Source organism: Lynx canadensis, chromosome A3 (assembly GCF_007474595.2).
Source record: "Lynx canadensis isolate LIC74 chromosome A3, mLynCan4.pri.v2, whole genome shotgun sequence".
In the NCBI taxonomy this organism is placed as follows: Eukaryota; Metazoa; Chordata; class Mammalia; order Carnivora; family Felidae; genus Lynx; species Lynx canadensis.
In genome coordinates this window covers 102,438,105-102,454,079 of record NC_044305.1, presented here as the reverse complement: position 1 = coordinate 102,454,079, position 15,975 = coordinate 102,438,105, and the positions used below count along the sequence as shown (strand labels likewise).

The window sequence follows — 15,975 nt, the reverse complement described above, 5'->3', positions numbered from 1 at the left end:
CAGGTGTAGAATTTACTGATTCAAAGCCTTATTACAACACCTGGTGCTCATCATGACAAGTGCATTCCTTAATCCCCATCCCCCACCCACCTCCCCTCTGGTAACCACCAGTTTGTTCTCTATAGTTAAAAGTCTGTTTTTTGTTGTTGTTGTTGTTTTTAATTTTTTTTAACGTTTATTTATTTTTGAGACAGAGAGAGACAGAGCATGAATGGGGGAGGGTCAGAGAGAGGGAGACACAGAATCTGAAACAGGCTCCAGGCTCTGAGCTGTCAGCACAGAGCCCGAAGCGGGGCTCAAACTCATGGACTGCGAGATCATGACCTTAGCCGAAGTCGGCCGCTTAACCGACTGAGCCACCCAGGCGCCCCAAAAGTCTGTTTTTTGGTTTGCTCCCCCGACCCATTTTCTTATGGTTGAGTGGAAACTGCTTATGAAATTCATTACACTATGTATTTTCTGAAAATGTCTCCTTTGTAACTCTGCTATAGCAAGTTGCAGTTGCCATTGGTTGTGTAATTTCTGTCATAGCTTCTGCCAATTCTTTTTTTTTTTTTTTTTTTCCCATTACTGTCCTGGTCATAGTTCTAGCTTTGGCATCCCCACTCAATTCTGCGTCAGTCTTTGATTAAAAAGATAAGAATCAAGGGGCACCTGGGTGGCCCAGTTGGTTAAGCATCCAACTTCGGCTCAGGTTCCTGGGTTCGAGCCCTGCACAGGGCTCTGTGCTGACAGCTCGCAGCCTGGAGCCTGGTTCAGATTGTTTCCTTCTCTCTCTGTCCCTCCCCCACTAATGCTCTGTCTCTTTCTGTCTCCCAAAATTCAATAAACATTAAAAAAATTTTTTAAATGAGAATCAAAAACTGAGAGGAGAAATTTCTTCCTCTATCAAAGCCATGGTAAATAACTGTCTGGGGTACACCAGGAATATGCTGGAGGCTGTGCTTATGAAGTCAATCGTCAGGTTAAGAGCAGATGGAATTGTAGCAATGAAGGTGTGAATGATACACAAACTCAAAGGGAGTAAAACTATCACATTAACTTTACAAAAAAAATATTTGGCATTGGTAGTATGCCTTTGTTTTAAATTTAAAACTTTTTCTCTACTTGTTTTTTAGCTAGATACATAGTTACATTTCACAGTAGTTGCCAGTTACGATTTACATAGTTACCATTGTAACTCGTGCTGTCCGCATAATAAGCACGTTATGATGCTTCATCAATGGATGGGGGATAAAGTCACTTGAACTGAATCAATCTATTGTCGCAGAGTAGAACAGTGACATGTTTATGTCAGCTACTAGGAACAACACATGGCCTGACGTGCCTGCTGCAGGACCGGAGAAATATCTGAGGTCGTGCAATGGTTAATGTCATCCTACCAAAAGAGTGAAGTTGTGAATAATGGGAGAATACAACACTTCAGTTTTTACATTAAAACTAAAGTTTAAAATTCAGTTCCCATGTCACATTGGCCAGATTTCAAGTACTCAGAGGCCACGTGTGGCTAGTGGCTGCTGTTTGGCCAGTGTAGATAGAGTTGAATATTCAGTGAGTTAGAAATTTATTGATTTTTGTTCCTTTGAATTCAAGTAACTTTCAAATTCTGTTGCCTTTGGCTTAAAAATAATTTTACTTTAGGGGCACCTGGGTGGCTGAGTCAGGTAAGCGTCCCACTTCAGCTCAGGTCATAATCTCACAGTTCACAAGTTTGAACGCCATGTTGGGCTCTGTGCTGACAGCTCAGAGCCTGGAACCTGTTTCAGATTCTGTGTCTCCCTCTCTCTCTCTCTCCCTCCCCCGTTCATGCTCTTTCAAAAATAAATAAAAACATTTAAAAATTCTGAAAAAATAATTTTACTTTAAATCTCTATTGAAAATTTCATTATTTCTGCCGTTTGCTCATAGATTGATTTTGCAGGTGGATCTTTTTTTTTTTTTTTTAATGTTAATTCTTTAAAAGAGAGTGAGAGAGAGAGCCTGCCAGTATGAGCAGGGGAGAGGCAGAGAGAGAGAAGGAGAGAGGGAATCCCAAGCATGCTCTGTGCTCTCAGCACAGAGTCTGACATGGGGCATGATCTCACGAACCATGAGGTCATGACCTGAGCTGAAATCAAGTTGGATGCTTAACCAACTGAGCCACCCAGGTGCCCCTTGCTGGTGGATCTTAACACAGGCTTAACATTAATAGTTCTGTTCTAGATAGTGAAGGGAGTGCACCTTAGGGAAGGCCTGCAGATCTTTGTGTGGGTTCCTTCCTGCCTCTGATTCCTGGGAAGTAAGAGTAAGTTTCGAGTGAGGACTGGGAGTTTGGAGCTTGCATAGTACCTATTTCTTACTACCTTTATGATCTTTGGAAATTTACTTCTTGGTTGGACCCAGTGCCTCATCTATGAAATGGGATGCTAGTGCTTTCCCCTTTGGGGGTCTGATTGGAGAGTAAATGCAATGGGAGGCCCTTAGTAAGCCCTTGTGTTTATTAAGTGCCTTGCTCATGGCCTGACTTTATCTTCTGTCATGTATGTTGTTTTGGGGTCAGGAGGTGTTTTTAGTTATGATCACTGGAGTCCTGTGCCCTGTTATTCTGTGTCTCCTTTATTCTGGGGTGTCTGGGTGGCTCAGTCAGTTAAGCGTCTGACTCTTGGATTTTGGCTCAGGTCATGATCTCACAATTCATGAGTTCAAGCCCCAGGTCAGGGATATTCATTCTCTCTCTCTCCCTCTCTCCCCCACCCATCCCCTATTCTCTCTCTCTCTCAAAATAAATAAGTAAACATTAAAAAAAGATAGATTCCTCCTTTATTCTAATAGTCATTGAAGCCAGGTTGAGCTAAAAACAAGCAATGAACTAAATAGATAATTGGATTCCTTTTTAAAATATATTTTTTAACATTTTTATTGATTTTTGAGAGACAGAGAGAGAGCGTGAGCAGGGGAAGGGCACAGAGGGGAGACACAGAATCCGAAGCAGGCTCCAGGCTCTGAGCTGTCAGCACAGAGCCTGACACGGGGCTTGAACCCACACAACTGTGAGATCATGACCTGAGCCGAAGTTGGATGCTTAACTGACTGAGCCACCCAGGTGCCCCGGATAACTCAGATTCCTAAGCAGTGGCCTTTGTTCTTCAGAGAGTTGGGCCAAGATAGTATTTTTTCTAGTAAATACTAGAATATAGTTTCCTAAATTCTCTACTTTGTTTTTTAGCATAAGTTTAGCCTAACCACAACGTAAATGTTGAAAAAGTATGGTTTCAGACTTACTTCCAGTTTCCTTAGGGATGTGTTTTTTTTTTTTTAAATTTTTTTTTTTTTCAACGTTTATTTATTTTTGGGACAGAGCGAGACAGAGCATGAACGGGGGAGGGGCAGAGAGAGAGGGAGACACAGAATCGGAAACAGGCTCCAGGCTCTGAGCCATCAGCCCAGAGCCCGACGCGGGGCTCGAACTCACGGACCGCGAGATCGTGACCTGGCTGAAGTCGGACGCCTAACCGACTGCGCCACCCAGGCGCCCCAGGGATGTGTTTTTTTAATTTATGTATTTATGTATGTATGTATGTTTATTTATTTTTGAGAGAGAGAGAGAGAGAGACAGAGTGTTGAGCTGTCAGCACAGAGCCCGACGTGGGGCTCGAACCCACAGACCGTAAGATCATGACCTGAGCCGAAGTCAGACGCTTCACCAACCACGCCACCCAGGCACCCCTAGAGACGCATTTAAAAAATTTTTTTTTTCAACGTTTATTTATTTTTGGGACAGAGAGAGACAGAGCATGAACGGGGGAGGGGCAGAGAGAGAGGGAGACACAGAATCGGAAACAGGCTCCAGGCTCTGAGCCATCAGCCCAGAGCCCGACGCGGGGCTCGAACTCACGGACCGCGAGATTGTGACCTGGCTGAAGTCGGACGCTTAACCGACTGCGCCACCCAGGCGCCCCAAGAGAGACGCATTTTAAAAACAGCTGAAGTTCTGAGGGCGCCTTCTTGGCTCATTCAGTTAAGCGTCTGATTCTTGGTTTCCACTCAGGTCATGATCTTGAGGTTTCATGAGTTTGAGCCCTGTGTCAGTCTTCGTGCTGGCAGCGTGGAGCCTGCTTGGGATTCTCTCTCGCTCCCTGCCCGTCCCCTACTCACACTGTTTCTGTCTCTCTCAAAATAAATAAATGAACTTTAAAAAAGTGAAAGATAACCTAGTTAAATACTGCTTTTAAAGTAAACAAATAAAAGGAGCTAAAGTTCTAGACATTAAGCTCCTGTTTAACTATTTGGAACATGCCTTAAGGGTTGCAGGTAGTAGCTATGTGCTGCCCAATAGTGTCTTACGGGTCTGCTCAGCGAGGCCAAGAGCAGAGTGGGATAAAGAAACCAGCTCCTGGCTCTGGTATTGCCCTGCCTCCTGACAAGCTCTGGGGGAAAGCACTGGCTTTTCTGAATGGAGTGGCAGGGTGTACTAAGAAGGGAGACTGACCCTCTGTCATCTGTCAGGCTAATCAAGACGAGCCCAGACCTGGCTGAGTCCTGCACATGGTTTCCAGAGTCCTATGTGATTTACCCAACTAATCTCAAGACCCCAGTTGCCCCAGCACAGAATGGAATCCACCCACCGATCCATAGCTCAAGGACAGATGAAAGGGAATTCTTCCTGGCTTCTTACAACAGAAAGAAGGAAGAGGGAGAAGGCAATGTTTGGATTGCAAAGTCATCAGCTGGTGCCAAAGGTGAGTTGGCATTGCTGTTCCCTTCTTTCTTTCCTGTAGGTTCCTATGTGCTTTGTTCTATTGTGCAGTAGAATTCAATGATATCTTTAGGTGAATGACTGTTCTAATCTGAATGCTCAAGGGTGGAGACCATGTCTAGTTACGTAGTTTTAAATATTTATCTAGGTACTGATGACTTCTAAACGTATACCTCCAGCCAAAATATTTCCCTCTACGCTCCAGATCCAGTGTGGAGGGCATTTCAAATGTAACATGTCTGATACAGAACTCTTCATTTCCTGCCCAACTTAACCCACCCCAGCCTACCCCTCTTTTCAGTCTTCCCACGTAGTATGTGATCCCACTCCTCACCTAGTCTCCGAAGCCCCAAACCTAGGATTCCTCCTTGACTGCTCTTTTCTTTATAATCCATACCTAATGCATCAGCAAGTCTTGTTAGCTCTACCTTCAAAGCACATTCTGAATTAGACTTTTTCTTGCCATTTCTACTGCTCTTACTTGAAGTTTAAACTATTATTGTCTCTGGTCTGTGTAACTGCTGTGCCTGCTCCCAGCCAGTTCTCCTCTAAGAGAGAGTGGTATCTAAAAACACAAATCTAATCATTTTACTCCCTGCTCAAGACTGACCAGCTGGCTTCCCAATGCAGTTCAGATAAGCTCCAGATTGCTGATGGTAGCCGACACCATTTGACATTTGCTTGTATCTCTGGTCCCATCTCTGTTCTTTGCCTCGTTCACTGTTCTATAACCATGCCTGCCTAGAGTCCTACAAATACTCTAAATTTGTCTGTGTATCTTGAATGTGCTTATCGATTATTTTCTATTTCTTTCAGCTCAAATGTTACCTTGTCAGAGAAGCCTTTTTTTTTTTTTCTAAATAGCTTGTATGTCCATTGCTCTCTGTCCTTTGCCTTGCTTTATTTTTTTATCCTTGTACTAACCTCTCCCCAGCACTATATTACATATCTGTTTATCTGCTCGTCTCCTCTATCCTACCATAAGCTCCATTTAAACACAGACATTCTGTCTTGTTCATCTCTGTACCCTCCCCAGAGGCACTCAGTAAATATGTGTTGAATGAATGCATAGAAGGAATGAGATTTAGAATATTGACTCAGGCTCAAAATACAGGCTGTTCCCAATGTAATGAACACATAAACACGGTCTATCTCTGTAGCTACCATCATATGCTCCTTTTAAAACCATTCCATTTTGAACTTAATTCTTCTTTTGTTGCCTTGGAAGACCATCTGGCCATTGGTATTCATTTCTATTCCCGGTCCAGTGGACCTCACCTTCTTTTCCACCAACCATGAGACAGGAGGGCATCACCTGGAATCTCCTGAAAGTGGGAGAGTTGGACTCTTGCCACGAGCCAGGTACCTCACCTACTTCTCTCTCCCCTCTTGTGACCTCTTCTCAAATACCAATCCTAGTAGCTTGGTTCTAATGATAAATGGGGAAATTGGAAGAGGAAATAGACATTTGCAGTACTCCATACTCCTTCTTTGGATTTGGGCTTGAGTCATAATGGCCATTGTAAGGATATCCTGTATCATGGAGCCTTAGCTGGAGTGAGAACCAGGAGTAAGGCAGGGCCTTTGGCGAAGGACATGTCAGGTCATGGCAGTGATCCTACCTGGGTGGTACCTGGACCCTCACCAAGACAAGACATGGAGTCGTGGTCAGCATCAGGGAGTGGTAAAAAGAGAATAGAATGCCAAACAAAGAAGAAATTTTGCTTGAGAAGTTGAGATAAGTGGTATGCATTTGTTTTGTTTGGTAACTACAAAATTAAACCATTAGGATGAATGAATGTCTTATATTCTTGTTAAACAAATATTGAGTATGTATCAGATGCTGGGAATAGTTGACTCAACCTTCACACTGTATCCAGTATGAAGACCTCCTGTTCACCACCCCACCACACATTTTGCATTGTAGCCACCTTCACCACTCACCTGGAGCATTGCTCCCTGTCCTCCTGCCCTTGGCCGCCCTCCAGAGTCTACACACAGTACAGCAGACCCAGATCCTATTAAAGCATAGGCAGTCCCTGTCACATCTGTGTTCAGTGCTGTCTCCCTGGTGCCGGGGCAGCACCTGGAACCCAGCAAAAGTTCAATATCTGTATTGAGTGATGAATGAACAAATGAATGAAGTCATGAGTGTTTGGAGATACATTGATGATAAAATAGACCTGATCTCTTGCCCTCATGGACCCAATGTAGTAGAAGGCTAGAGATGCATCTATTTCCAGATAAATAGTTGAGATGAGAACAAAGAAGAAAAAAGACTATCACCTTAAAACTTTTTAAAGAATTCCAGCGGTGCCCGGGTGGCTCAGTCGGTTGAGCGTCCGACTTCGGCTCAGGTCACGATCTCGTGGTCCATGAGTTCGAGCCCCGCGTCGGGCTCTGGGCTGATGGCTCGGAGCCTGGAGCCTGCTTCCGATTCTGTGTCTCCCTCTCTCTTTGCCCCTCCCCTGTTCATGCTCTGTATCTCTCTGTCTCAAAAATAAATAAACGTTAAAAAAAATTTATAAATAAAAAAAAAGAATTCCTGAGTTTCTTCATAATTTCTCCAGGTTTAGTTAGTGAGGATATAAAGAAATAACATTAGAAATACAGTTAATGAAACATGGAAACATGCTACACTGGTATCCAACACTTACAAAATAAATGTAGATTTTATGTATCATTTTATACCTATAAAATAAAAACCTTCAGTCATACTGTTGCTGAAAGTTTGTTATGAACTGCTTCCTCTTAGTGGTGATACACAGACTTTTGAAAAAGTAATAAGATAATACAGAGGAAGAGCCATAAAGAATGCATAGGCTTTGGCCCACTAATCTCATTCCCGAAAACTTAACTTCAGGAAAATATTTTAAAAGAAGAGTGATTTATTATGTGACCTGTAATAGCAAAGTGTTACTTAGAAACAATCCCACTGTCCAATAATCAGCAAATAAATGTGTAATTTTTTATATCCACACAATGGGATATTTTTTCAGCTACTGACGTAATTGTGATGTTAATGTAGAAACAGTGAAAGTATTGACAATATTAAGTGAAAAAAATTGACAGTTTAAGGCAAGTTCACTGTGATTGAGCCAGTCTTTACTCTTATGGAAAGGAAGGTAATATTAAAAGATAAAAATAATTAGGAAGTAAGACTGTAGGTAACTTTTCTATTTCACTTTAATGCCATGTTTTTTGCAATGATAATAGTTTTTAAAGTTATCAAAATGTATCTTTCTACCTTCTTCCTTTATTTTCCCCACCTATCAGCATTAGGTATATTCCTTTTTCAATAAGAAATAATTTACATAAGGAATAACATAAGGAAAACAAAGTTGGGACAGATAGAAGGGAATGTGAGCAGATTATGGAGAGCAAGGCATCAAAGGTGATACAGTTTCAGGGCATTAGTAGGAAGGGGTGTTTTAGGATAACTATTTTAAATTTTTTTTTTCAACGTTTATTTATTTTTGGGACAGAGAGAGACAGAGCATGAACGGGGAAGGGGCAGAGAGAGAGGGAGACACAGAATCGGAAACAGGCTCCAGGCTCTGAGCCATCAGCCCAGAGCCTGACGCGGGGCTCGAACTCACGGACCGCGAGATCGTGACCTGGCTGAAGTCGGACGTTTAACCGACTGCGCCACCCAGGCGCCCCAGGATAACTATTTTAGAAGAAGTGAAGAGAAGAGACTAAGTTCTATACTAAAAAACTGGCAAGTGGAAATAAAGAGGAACCAGGATATCTGAGTATGGTTCCTGAGGGAGATGAAACAGAAAGAAATTACAAAACAACTGTGAAAGAGGTCAAAAAGGACCTAAATAAATGGACAGATATACCATGTTCATGGATTGCAAAGTTCAACATAGTAAAGATGTCAGTTCACCCTAAATTGATCTGTAGATTTAATATGACTACTATGATTGCTATCAAGACCTCAGCCAGGTTTTTGTGTATACATAAAGCTTCTTCTAAAATTCATATGGAAAAGCACAAGCCTTAGAGTAGCTTAAATGATTTTGAAAAAGAAGAATCGAATGGGAAGTGTCATTGTATCTGGTATTAAAGCATACTATATGGCTACAGAAATCACTACACTGTAGTATTGGTGAGGGGGCAGAAACATGAATCTGTGGAAGAGCGAACTCAGAAATAAACCCCACATATATGCCCTCCTCATTTTTTACTTAAAACATTTTTGGAATGTTTTATTTATTTTTGAGACAGAGAGACAGAGCATGAGTGGAGGAGGGGCAGAGAGCAGGGGAAGAGACACAGAATCTGAAGCAGGCTCCAGGCTCTGAGCTGTCCTCAAAGAGCCTGATGTGGGGCTCAAACCCTCGAACCATGAAATCATGACCTGAGCTGAAGTTGGACGCTTAACCACGCCCCAAGCCCACCTCATTTTTAACAAAGGTGCAAAAGCAGTTCCATAGAGGAAGGATAGACTTTTCAACAAATGGTGCTGGAGCAGATGGATATCCCTAGACAAAAAACAATGAACTTCCACCTTAACCTCACACCTTACACAAAAACTAATGCAAAATGGATTTATGGACTTAAATGTAAAGTATAGAACTATAAAATTTTTTTCAGGAAAATAAATAGGAGATAGGGCTGGGCAAAGAGTTCTTAATCTTGATATCACATATATGACCATAAAAGTAAAAGTTGATAAATTAAATCTCAACAAACTGAGGTTGTTTAGCTCTGTGAAGGCCCTATTAAAGAGGATGAAAATACAAGCTATAGGCTTGGAGAAGGTATCTTCAAACCACATATCTGACAAAGGATATATCTAGAGTATATAAATGACTTTTAAAACTCAGCAGTTAAAAAAATAAAAAGAATCCAATTAGAAAATAGGCGAAAGAAACTGACAGAATGGGAGAGGATATTTGCAAATGACATATCAGATAAAGGGTTAGTATCCAAAATCTATAAAAAAGTTATCAAACTCAACACCCAAAAAACAAATAATACAGTGAAGAAATGGGCAAAAGACATGAATAGACACTTCCCCCAGGAAGACATCCAGATGGCCAACTGACACATGAAAAAATGCTCAACATCACTCATCATCAGGGAAATACAAATCAAAACCACAATGAGATACCACCTTACACCTGTCAGAATGGCTAACATTAACAACTCAGGCAACAACAGATGTTGGTGAGGATGCAGAGAAAGAGGATTTCTTTTGCATTGTTGGTGGGAATGCAAGCTGGTGCAGCCACTCTGGAAAACAGTATGGAGATTCCTCAAAAAACTAAAATAGGACTACCCTACGACCCAGCAATTGCACTACTAGACATTTATCCATGGGATACAGGTGTGCTGTTTTGAAGGGACACATGCACCCCCAGGTTTATAGCAGCACTATCAACAATAGCCAAAGTATGGAAAGAGCCCAAATGTCTATCAATGGATGAATGGATAAAGAAGATGTGGTATATATATATATACAATGGAGTATTACTCAGCAATCAAAAAGAATGAAATCTTGCCATTTGTGACTACGTGGATGGAACTGGGGTATTATGCTAAATGAAATTAGTCAGAGAAAGACAAAAATGATATGCCTTCACTCATATGAGGACTTTAAGAGACAAAACAGATGAACATAAGGGAAGAGAAACAAAAATAATATAAAAACAGGGAGGGGGCCAAAACAGAAGAAACTCATAAATATGGAGAACAAACAGAGGGTTACTGGAGGGGTTGTGGGAGGGGGGATGGGCTAAATGGGGAAGGGCACTAAGGAATCTACTCCTGAAATCATTGTTGCACTATATGCTAACTAATTTGGATATAAATTTTTAAAAAATAAATAAATAAAAGAAACTAGGCAAAAGACATGAGAATGCATACCGTTGAAAGGCTCTGCAGATAAAAAATTACAAATGAAAAGATTTTCAATATTATTAACCATTAGGGAAATGCAAATTAAAACCACAACAGTCCTATTAAAATGACTAAAATAAATGGTAATGACAGCAAATGCTGCAAGGGTCAGGAGAAACTAGACCAATCACACAGTGCTGGTGGGAATGTAAAATGGTACAACCCCTATGGAAAAAAGTTTGGCGATTTCTTGTAAAACTAAACCTGTAACGACCATATAACCTAGCAATTGAACACACTTGGGCATTTGTCCCAGAAAAATTAAAAGTTGGGGTGCCTGCCTGGCTCACTTGGTGGAGTGTGTGACTCTTGATCTCAGGGTCGTGAGTTTGAACCCCACATTGGGTGTGGAGCCTACTTAAAGAAAGAAAGAAAAGAAAGAGAAAGAAAGAGAAAGAAAAATAAAAACTCACATCCATGCAAAAATCTATACATGATTGTTCATAGCAGCTTTATTTGTAATAGCCCCAAATTGGAAACAACTCAGATTCCTTCAGAAGCTGAATGATTAAAAAAAAAAAAAAAAAAAAAAAAGCTGAAGGATTAAGCCAACTGTGGTGAATTGATACCTTGCAATATTACTCAGTAATAAAAGGGAATGAACTATTGATACATGCAGCGACTTAGATGCATCTCCAGGGAATCATGCTGAATGAAAGAAACCAATCCCCAGAGATCACATACTGTATAATCGTATTTATATAAAATTATTGAAAAGACAAAATTATGGAAATGGAGAACAGATTAGTAGTTGTCAGGAGGGTGTTATGAGGAAGGAAGTAGTTGTAACAACACTGAGGGATCCGTGCAATAATGGATCCAGAATGTGGATCTATATCCTGTATCCAGAATGTGTAAAGAACTCGGATAAGAGTAAACAAAAACAAAAACAAAAACAACCTAATTAACAAAAGAGCAAAGAAACTGAACAGACATTTCTCCAAAGAAGATATACAAATGGCCAATAAGCGCATGAAAACACGTTCAATGTTGTTAGTCATTAGGGAAATGCAAATCAAAACTGCAATGAGATACCACTTCATACGCACTAGGATGGCTATAATCAAGAAGACAGAAAGTGTTGGCAAGGATGTGACAAAATTGAAATACTCATATATTGCTATTGAGAATGTAAAATGACATGGACGTTTTGGAAAATAGTTTGGCAGTTTCTCAAAAAGTTAAACATAGAGTTACCATATGACCTAACTGTTCACTCCTAGGTATATTCATGAAAGAATTGAAACCATGTCCACACAAAAACTTCTATGAAGATCTTCATAACAGCATTATTTATAAGTACCAGACAACAATGGAAAAAACTCAAATGTCCATCAGTTGATGAATGGATGAACAAAAATGCTATATCCATACAATGGAATATTACCAAGTCCTGGAAAGGAAGAATGAAGTAGTGGTACATGTTACAATATGGATGAATCTTGAAGACATTATGCTAAGTGAAGAAGCCAGACACAAAGGCCACATATCTTATGATTCCATTTATATGAATCATCTAGACTAAGCAAATCCATAGAGACATCAAGTATATTAGTGGTTGTCAGAGAATAGGATAAGGAAGGAATGGCAAGTGACTGCTAATGGACATGGGTTTTTGGGGGGAGGTGAGGAAAATGTTCTGAAATTGTTAGTGGTGGTTGCAAATCTCTTGGATATATGAAAAACCATTGAATTGTATACATTAAAAGGGCAAATCTTATAGTATGTAATATGCACCTCAATACAACTGTTGAAAAGGACATTTATTTAATGTTGATAGACACTTTACACGTATATAATTTTTCCTATTACAATGCTATAGGGAATTGACTTGTATAAGTGTGTTTATGCTCTAACCTTCTGGATATTTCTATAAGCTGTAGAGTGAGAGGTGGGTTTATTAAAGTTTTGATCATGGTAGCTAGTGACCAACAGTAGAGTGGCATTTATTTAGGATGCTTGGATGTTTTGAATGTCTGTAAAAATGGAAATTTCATGGTTGGAGCCTGTCAAAGTAGTTAGTGTTCATGGTCCTATGTGGAGAAGGAAGTAGATAGCCCTGGTGCCCTTATGGGCAGAGGGGAGAGTGTGAGAGACTTGGGGGACTAAAGGGATGGAGGAGGAAGAGTGAGCAGGCCAGTAGAAGCCTCCTTCCAGTTTTCTCCCAGTATCTCCCCGCTGGCTTTGTAGAGAGCTTTAACTCTTGGGATGAACTTGACTGATTTCTGTTACAATTTTGCCCTGTTAGGTGAAGGCATCCTCATCTCCTCGGAGGCTTCAGAACTTCTGGATTTCATTGACAACCAGGGTCAGGTGCATGTGATCCAGAAATACCTTGAGCACCCTCTGCTTCTGGAGCCAGGTCACCGCAAATTTGACATTCGGTAATGCATCAGTGTCTGGAGTTTTTGTTACTGAGGTGAAAAAAATGCAGGGGTGGGTGATGAGGAGGGTAACATGGAATGTAAGGAAGTATTTGACCATGTTTCATAAGTAGCCAAAATTGAGCACAGCTTAATAGAACTGAGGTTCTGTACCTAATTTTCTGTTTTTCCTTTAGTATTTCTCTTTTCTTTGTAGAAAATGTTGCTAAAATTATGGATTTCTCTTTTTTGTATGTTTTCTTTAATCAAAATGACTTGTGGCTCCAAAGAAGAGAGTCTAAATGTATGGGGCTTGCTTATGGACAAAGCTGTGAGATGTACATACAACTCATAATTAAGACACAACAAAATAATAATGTTCTTACTTCATTATTTGTGTCCTATTTTTTAAGAATTTCATAAACACACCTTAGGTTTTTGGATTTTAACTTTCTGAGCAATGGGCCTGGCATAGAGTAAGAGGTTGTATCGTGCTTTAAACAGCCCTGTCCCCAGCCTTCCTGTGGCCTTGCTGACATTTCCTCATTGAGGACTCTGTCTTCTTGATGCCTTTGTAATGACTTGCTGCTTCTTCAACACCAGTCCTGTGTCAGATCAGCTTCAGGGTGAACAGTCTTCCTCTTAAGATTACTAATAGAGCAAACATGGCAAATGGAGGTTTCATGGATAAACCTTAGGATCCAGCCCATCTGGATCTCTTTAAAATGCTGTATCTTTTGAACTGATCAAAGTCGTCTTGTCATTTATGTCATAATCTGCTCTCTTAGCTAATAGCAGATTCATAATCTGCTATCTTGGCTATGGCTTTCCTGATATAATTTTAGAATCTACCTCCTTCCTCTACATCCCTCCAAAAAAGGTAAGGAATGGGGATGATATATATACTGTGGAGAAACTTTGAATAAAATTGTTCTCATTGACTTGCAGAAGCTGGGTCTTAGTGGATCATCAGTATAATATCTACCTCTACAAAGAGGGTGTGCTTCGGACTGCTTCAGAACCATATCATGTTGATAATTTCCAAGACAAAACCTGCCATTTGACCAATCACTGCATTCAGAAGGAATACTCAAAGAACTATGGAAAGTACGAAGAAGGGAATGAAATGTTCTTTGAGGAGTTCAATAAGTACCTAATAAGTGCTTTGAACATTACGCTGGAGAGTAGTATCTTGCTACAAATTAAACATATAATAAGGTAACTGAATTGTATCTTTTTTGGTTGTGTGTCTTGAAGAAGCTTTGGAAAGTTTGTGCCTTTCAAGGAATTCCATTTAAGCTCTCTAAGGACAAAAGTTATTTGTAATATTCCTTTATTATCCCTTCAGTATCTGTAGGAACTGTAATGATGTCACTGTTTGCACTCTTTATATTGGTATCTTCTATTTTACCTCTATTGGCTAGAGGTCTATCAGTGTTATCTTTTTAAAAAGTCACCTTTTGGCTTTATTGATTTTCTCTATTGTTTTTATTTTTTATTTCTTTGATTTATGCTCCTTATTATTTCCTTTCTTCTGCTTTTTTTGAGGGGTTTAATTTGTTTTCTAGTTTCCTTAACACAAAAGGTTAGACCATTGATTTGAGAGATTACCTTTTTTAAGTGCATTTAATGCTGTCAGTTTCCCTCTAAATACTTACTGACACATCCCCCAGGTTTTGCTATGTTGTGTTTTCATTTTCATTTTATTAAAATATTTTCTAGTTTTCCTTGTGATTTCATCTTTGACTTGTGTTACTTAGAAATTTTCACTTAATTTCCAAATATTTGGGGATTTTCAAGAAATTTTTCTATTACTGATTTTTATTTTAATTCCATCATGCTGAGAGAACATACTTTAAAATTTGTTAAAGTTTGTGTCATGGCCCACAATATGATCCAGTTTTAGTGAATGTTCCATGTGCACTAAAAATAACGTTTATTCTGCTATAGTTGGGCTGAGTGTTCTATAAATATGAATTAGGTGAAAGTGATTAGTGTTGTTCAAGTCTTTTACATCCTTGCTGAATTTCTGTTCTGCTTGTTCTGTTCATGATTGAAAGGGGAAACATTGAAGTCTCCAAGTATAATTTTGGATTTATCTATGTCTCCTTTAGTTTTATCAGTTTTGCTTTATATGTTTTGAAGATCTGTTTTAGGTGCATACACATTTAGAATTGTTACCTTTTTTGTTTTTTGGCAACTGACCACTTTATCTATATGTAATTTCTGTCTTTATCTCTGGTAATATTTCTTATTTTAAAGTACATTGTCTGATATTAATTAATGTAGCCACTCCAGCTTTTTTTTTTTTTTTAATTTTTTTTTTCAACATTTATTTATTTTTGGGACAGAGAGAGACAGAGCATGAACGGGGGAGGGGCAGAGAGAGAGGGAGACACAGAATCGGAAACAGGCTCCAGGCTCTGAGCCATCAGCCCAGAGCCCGACGCGGGGCTCGAACTCACAGACCGCGAGATCGTGACCTGGCTGAAGTCGGACGCTTAACCGACTGCGCCACCCAGGCGCCCCAACTCCAGCTTTTTTTGATTAGTGATATGTCTCCATCCCTTTACTTCTGTCCTATTCTGTTCCGTTCTATATTTAAAGTGGGCTTCTGGTAGACAGTGTATAGTTAGGTTTTGTTTTTGTTTTGTTTAACAAAATAGCCAATATCATAATCTCTACCTTTCTAATTGGTGTGTTTTTATCATTTGAATTTAATTATTATTGGTTTGGCTGGATTTATATGTACTATTTTTTTATTTACTATCTGTCCCCTTTTGGTTTTATTTTTCATTTTCCCATTGCCTCCCTTTTAAAAATTATTTGAATTTACTGCAGTGCCTCGGTGGCTCAGTTGGTTGGGCCTCTGACTTTTTGGCCCAGGTCATGATCTCGTGGTTTGTGAGTTCGAACCCCGCGTCAGGCTCTGTGCTGACAGCTCAGAGCCTGAAGCCTGCTTCAGAT

The 15,975-nt window shown here is 39.9% G+C and overlaps 1 protein-coding gene across 1 annotated transcript in view; it reads left to right on the top strand.

Moving 5' to 3' along the window:
• TTL (tubulin tyrosine ligase) overlaps positions 1-15,975 on the top strand; it is a 39,030-nt gene that overhangs the window by 9,196 nt on the left and 13,859 nt on the right. The window contains exons 3-5 of the mRNA XM_030311127.1: positions 4,486-4,718; positions 12,894-13,029; positions 13,957-14,226. Coding sequence (XP_030166987.1) covers positions 4,486-4,718; positions 12,894-13,029; positions 13,957-14,226 — 639 coding nt within the window. The remainder of the gene's footprint in view (positions 1-4,485; positions 4,719-12,893; positions 13,030-13,956; positions 14,227-15,975) is intronic.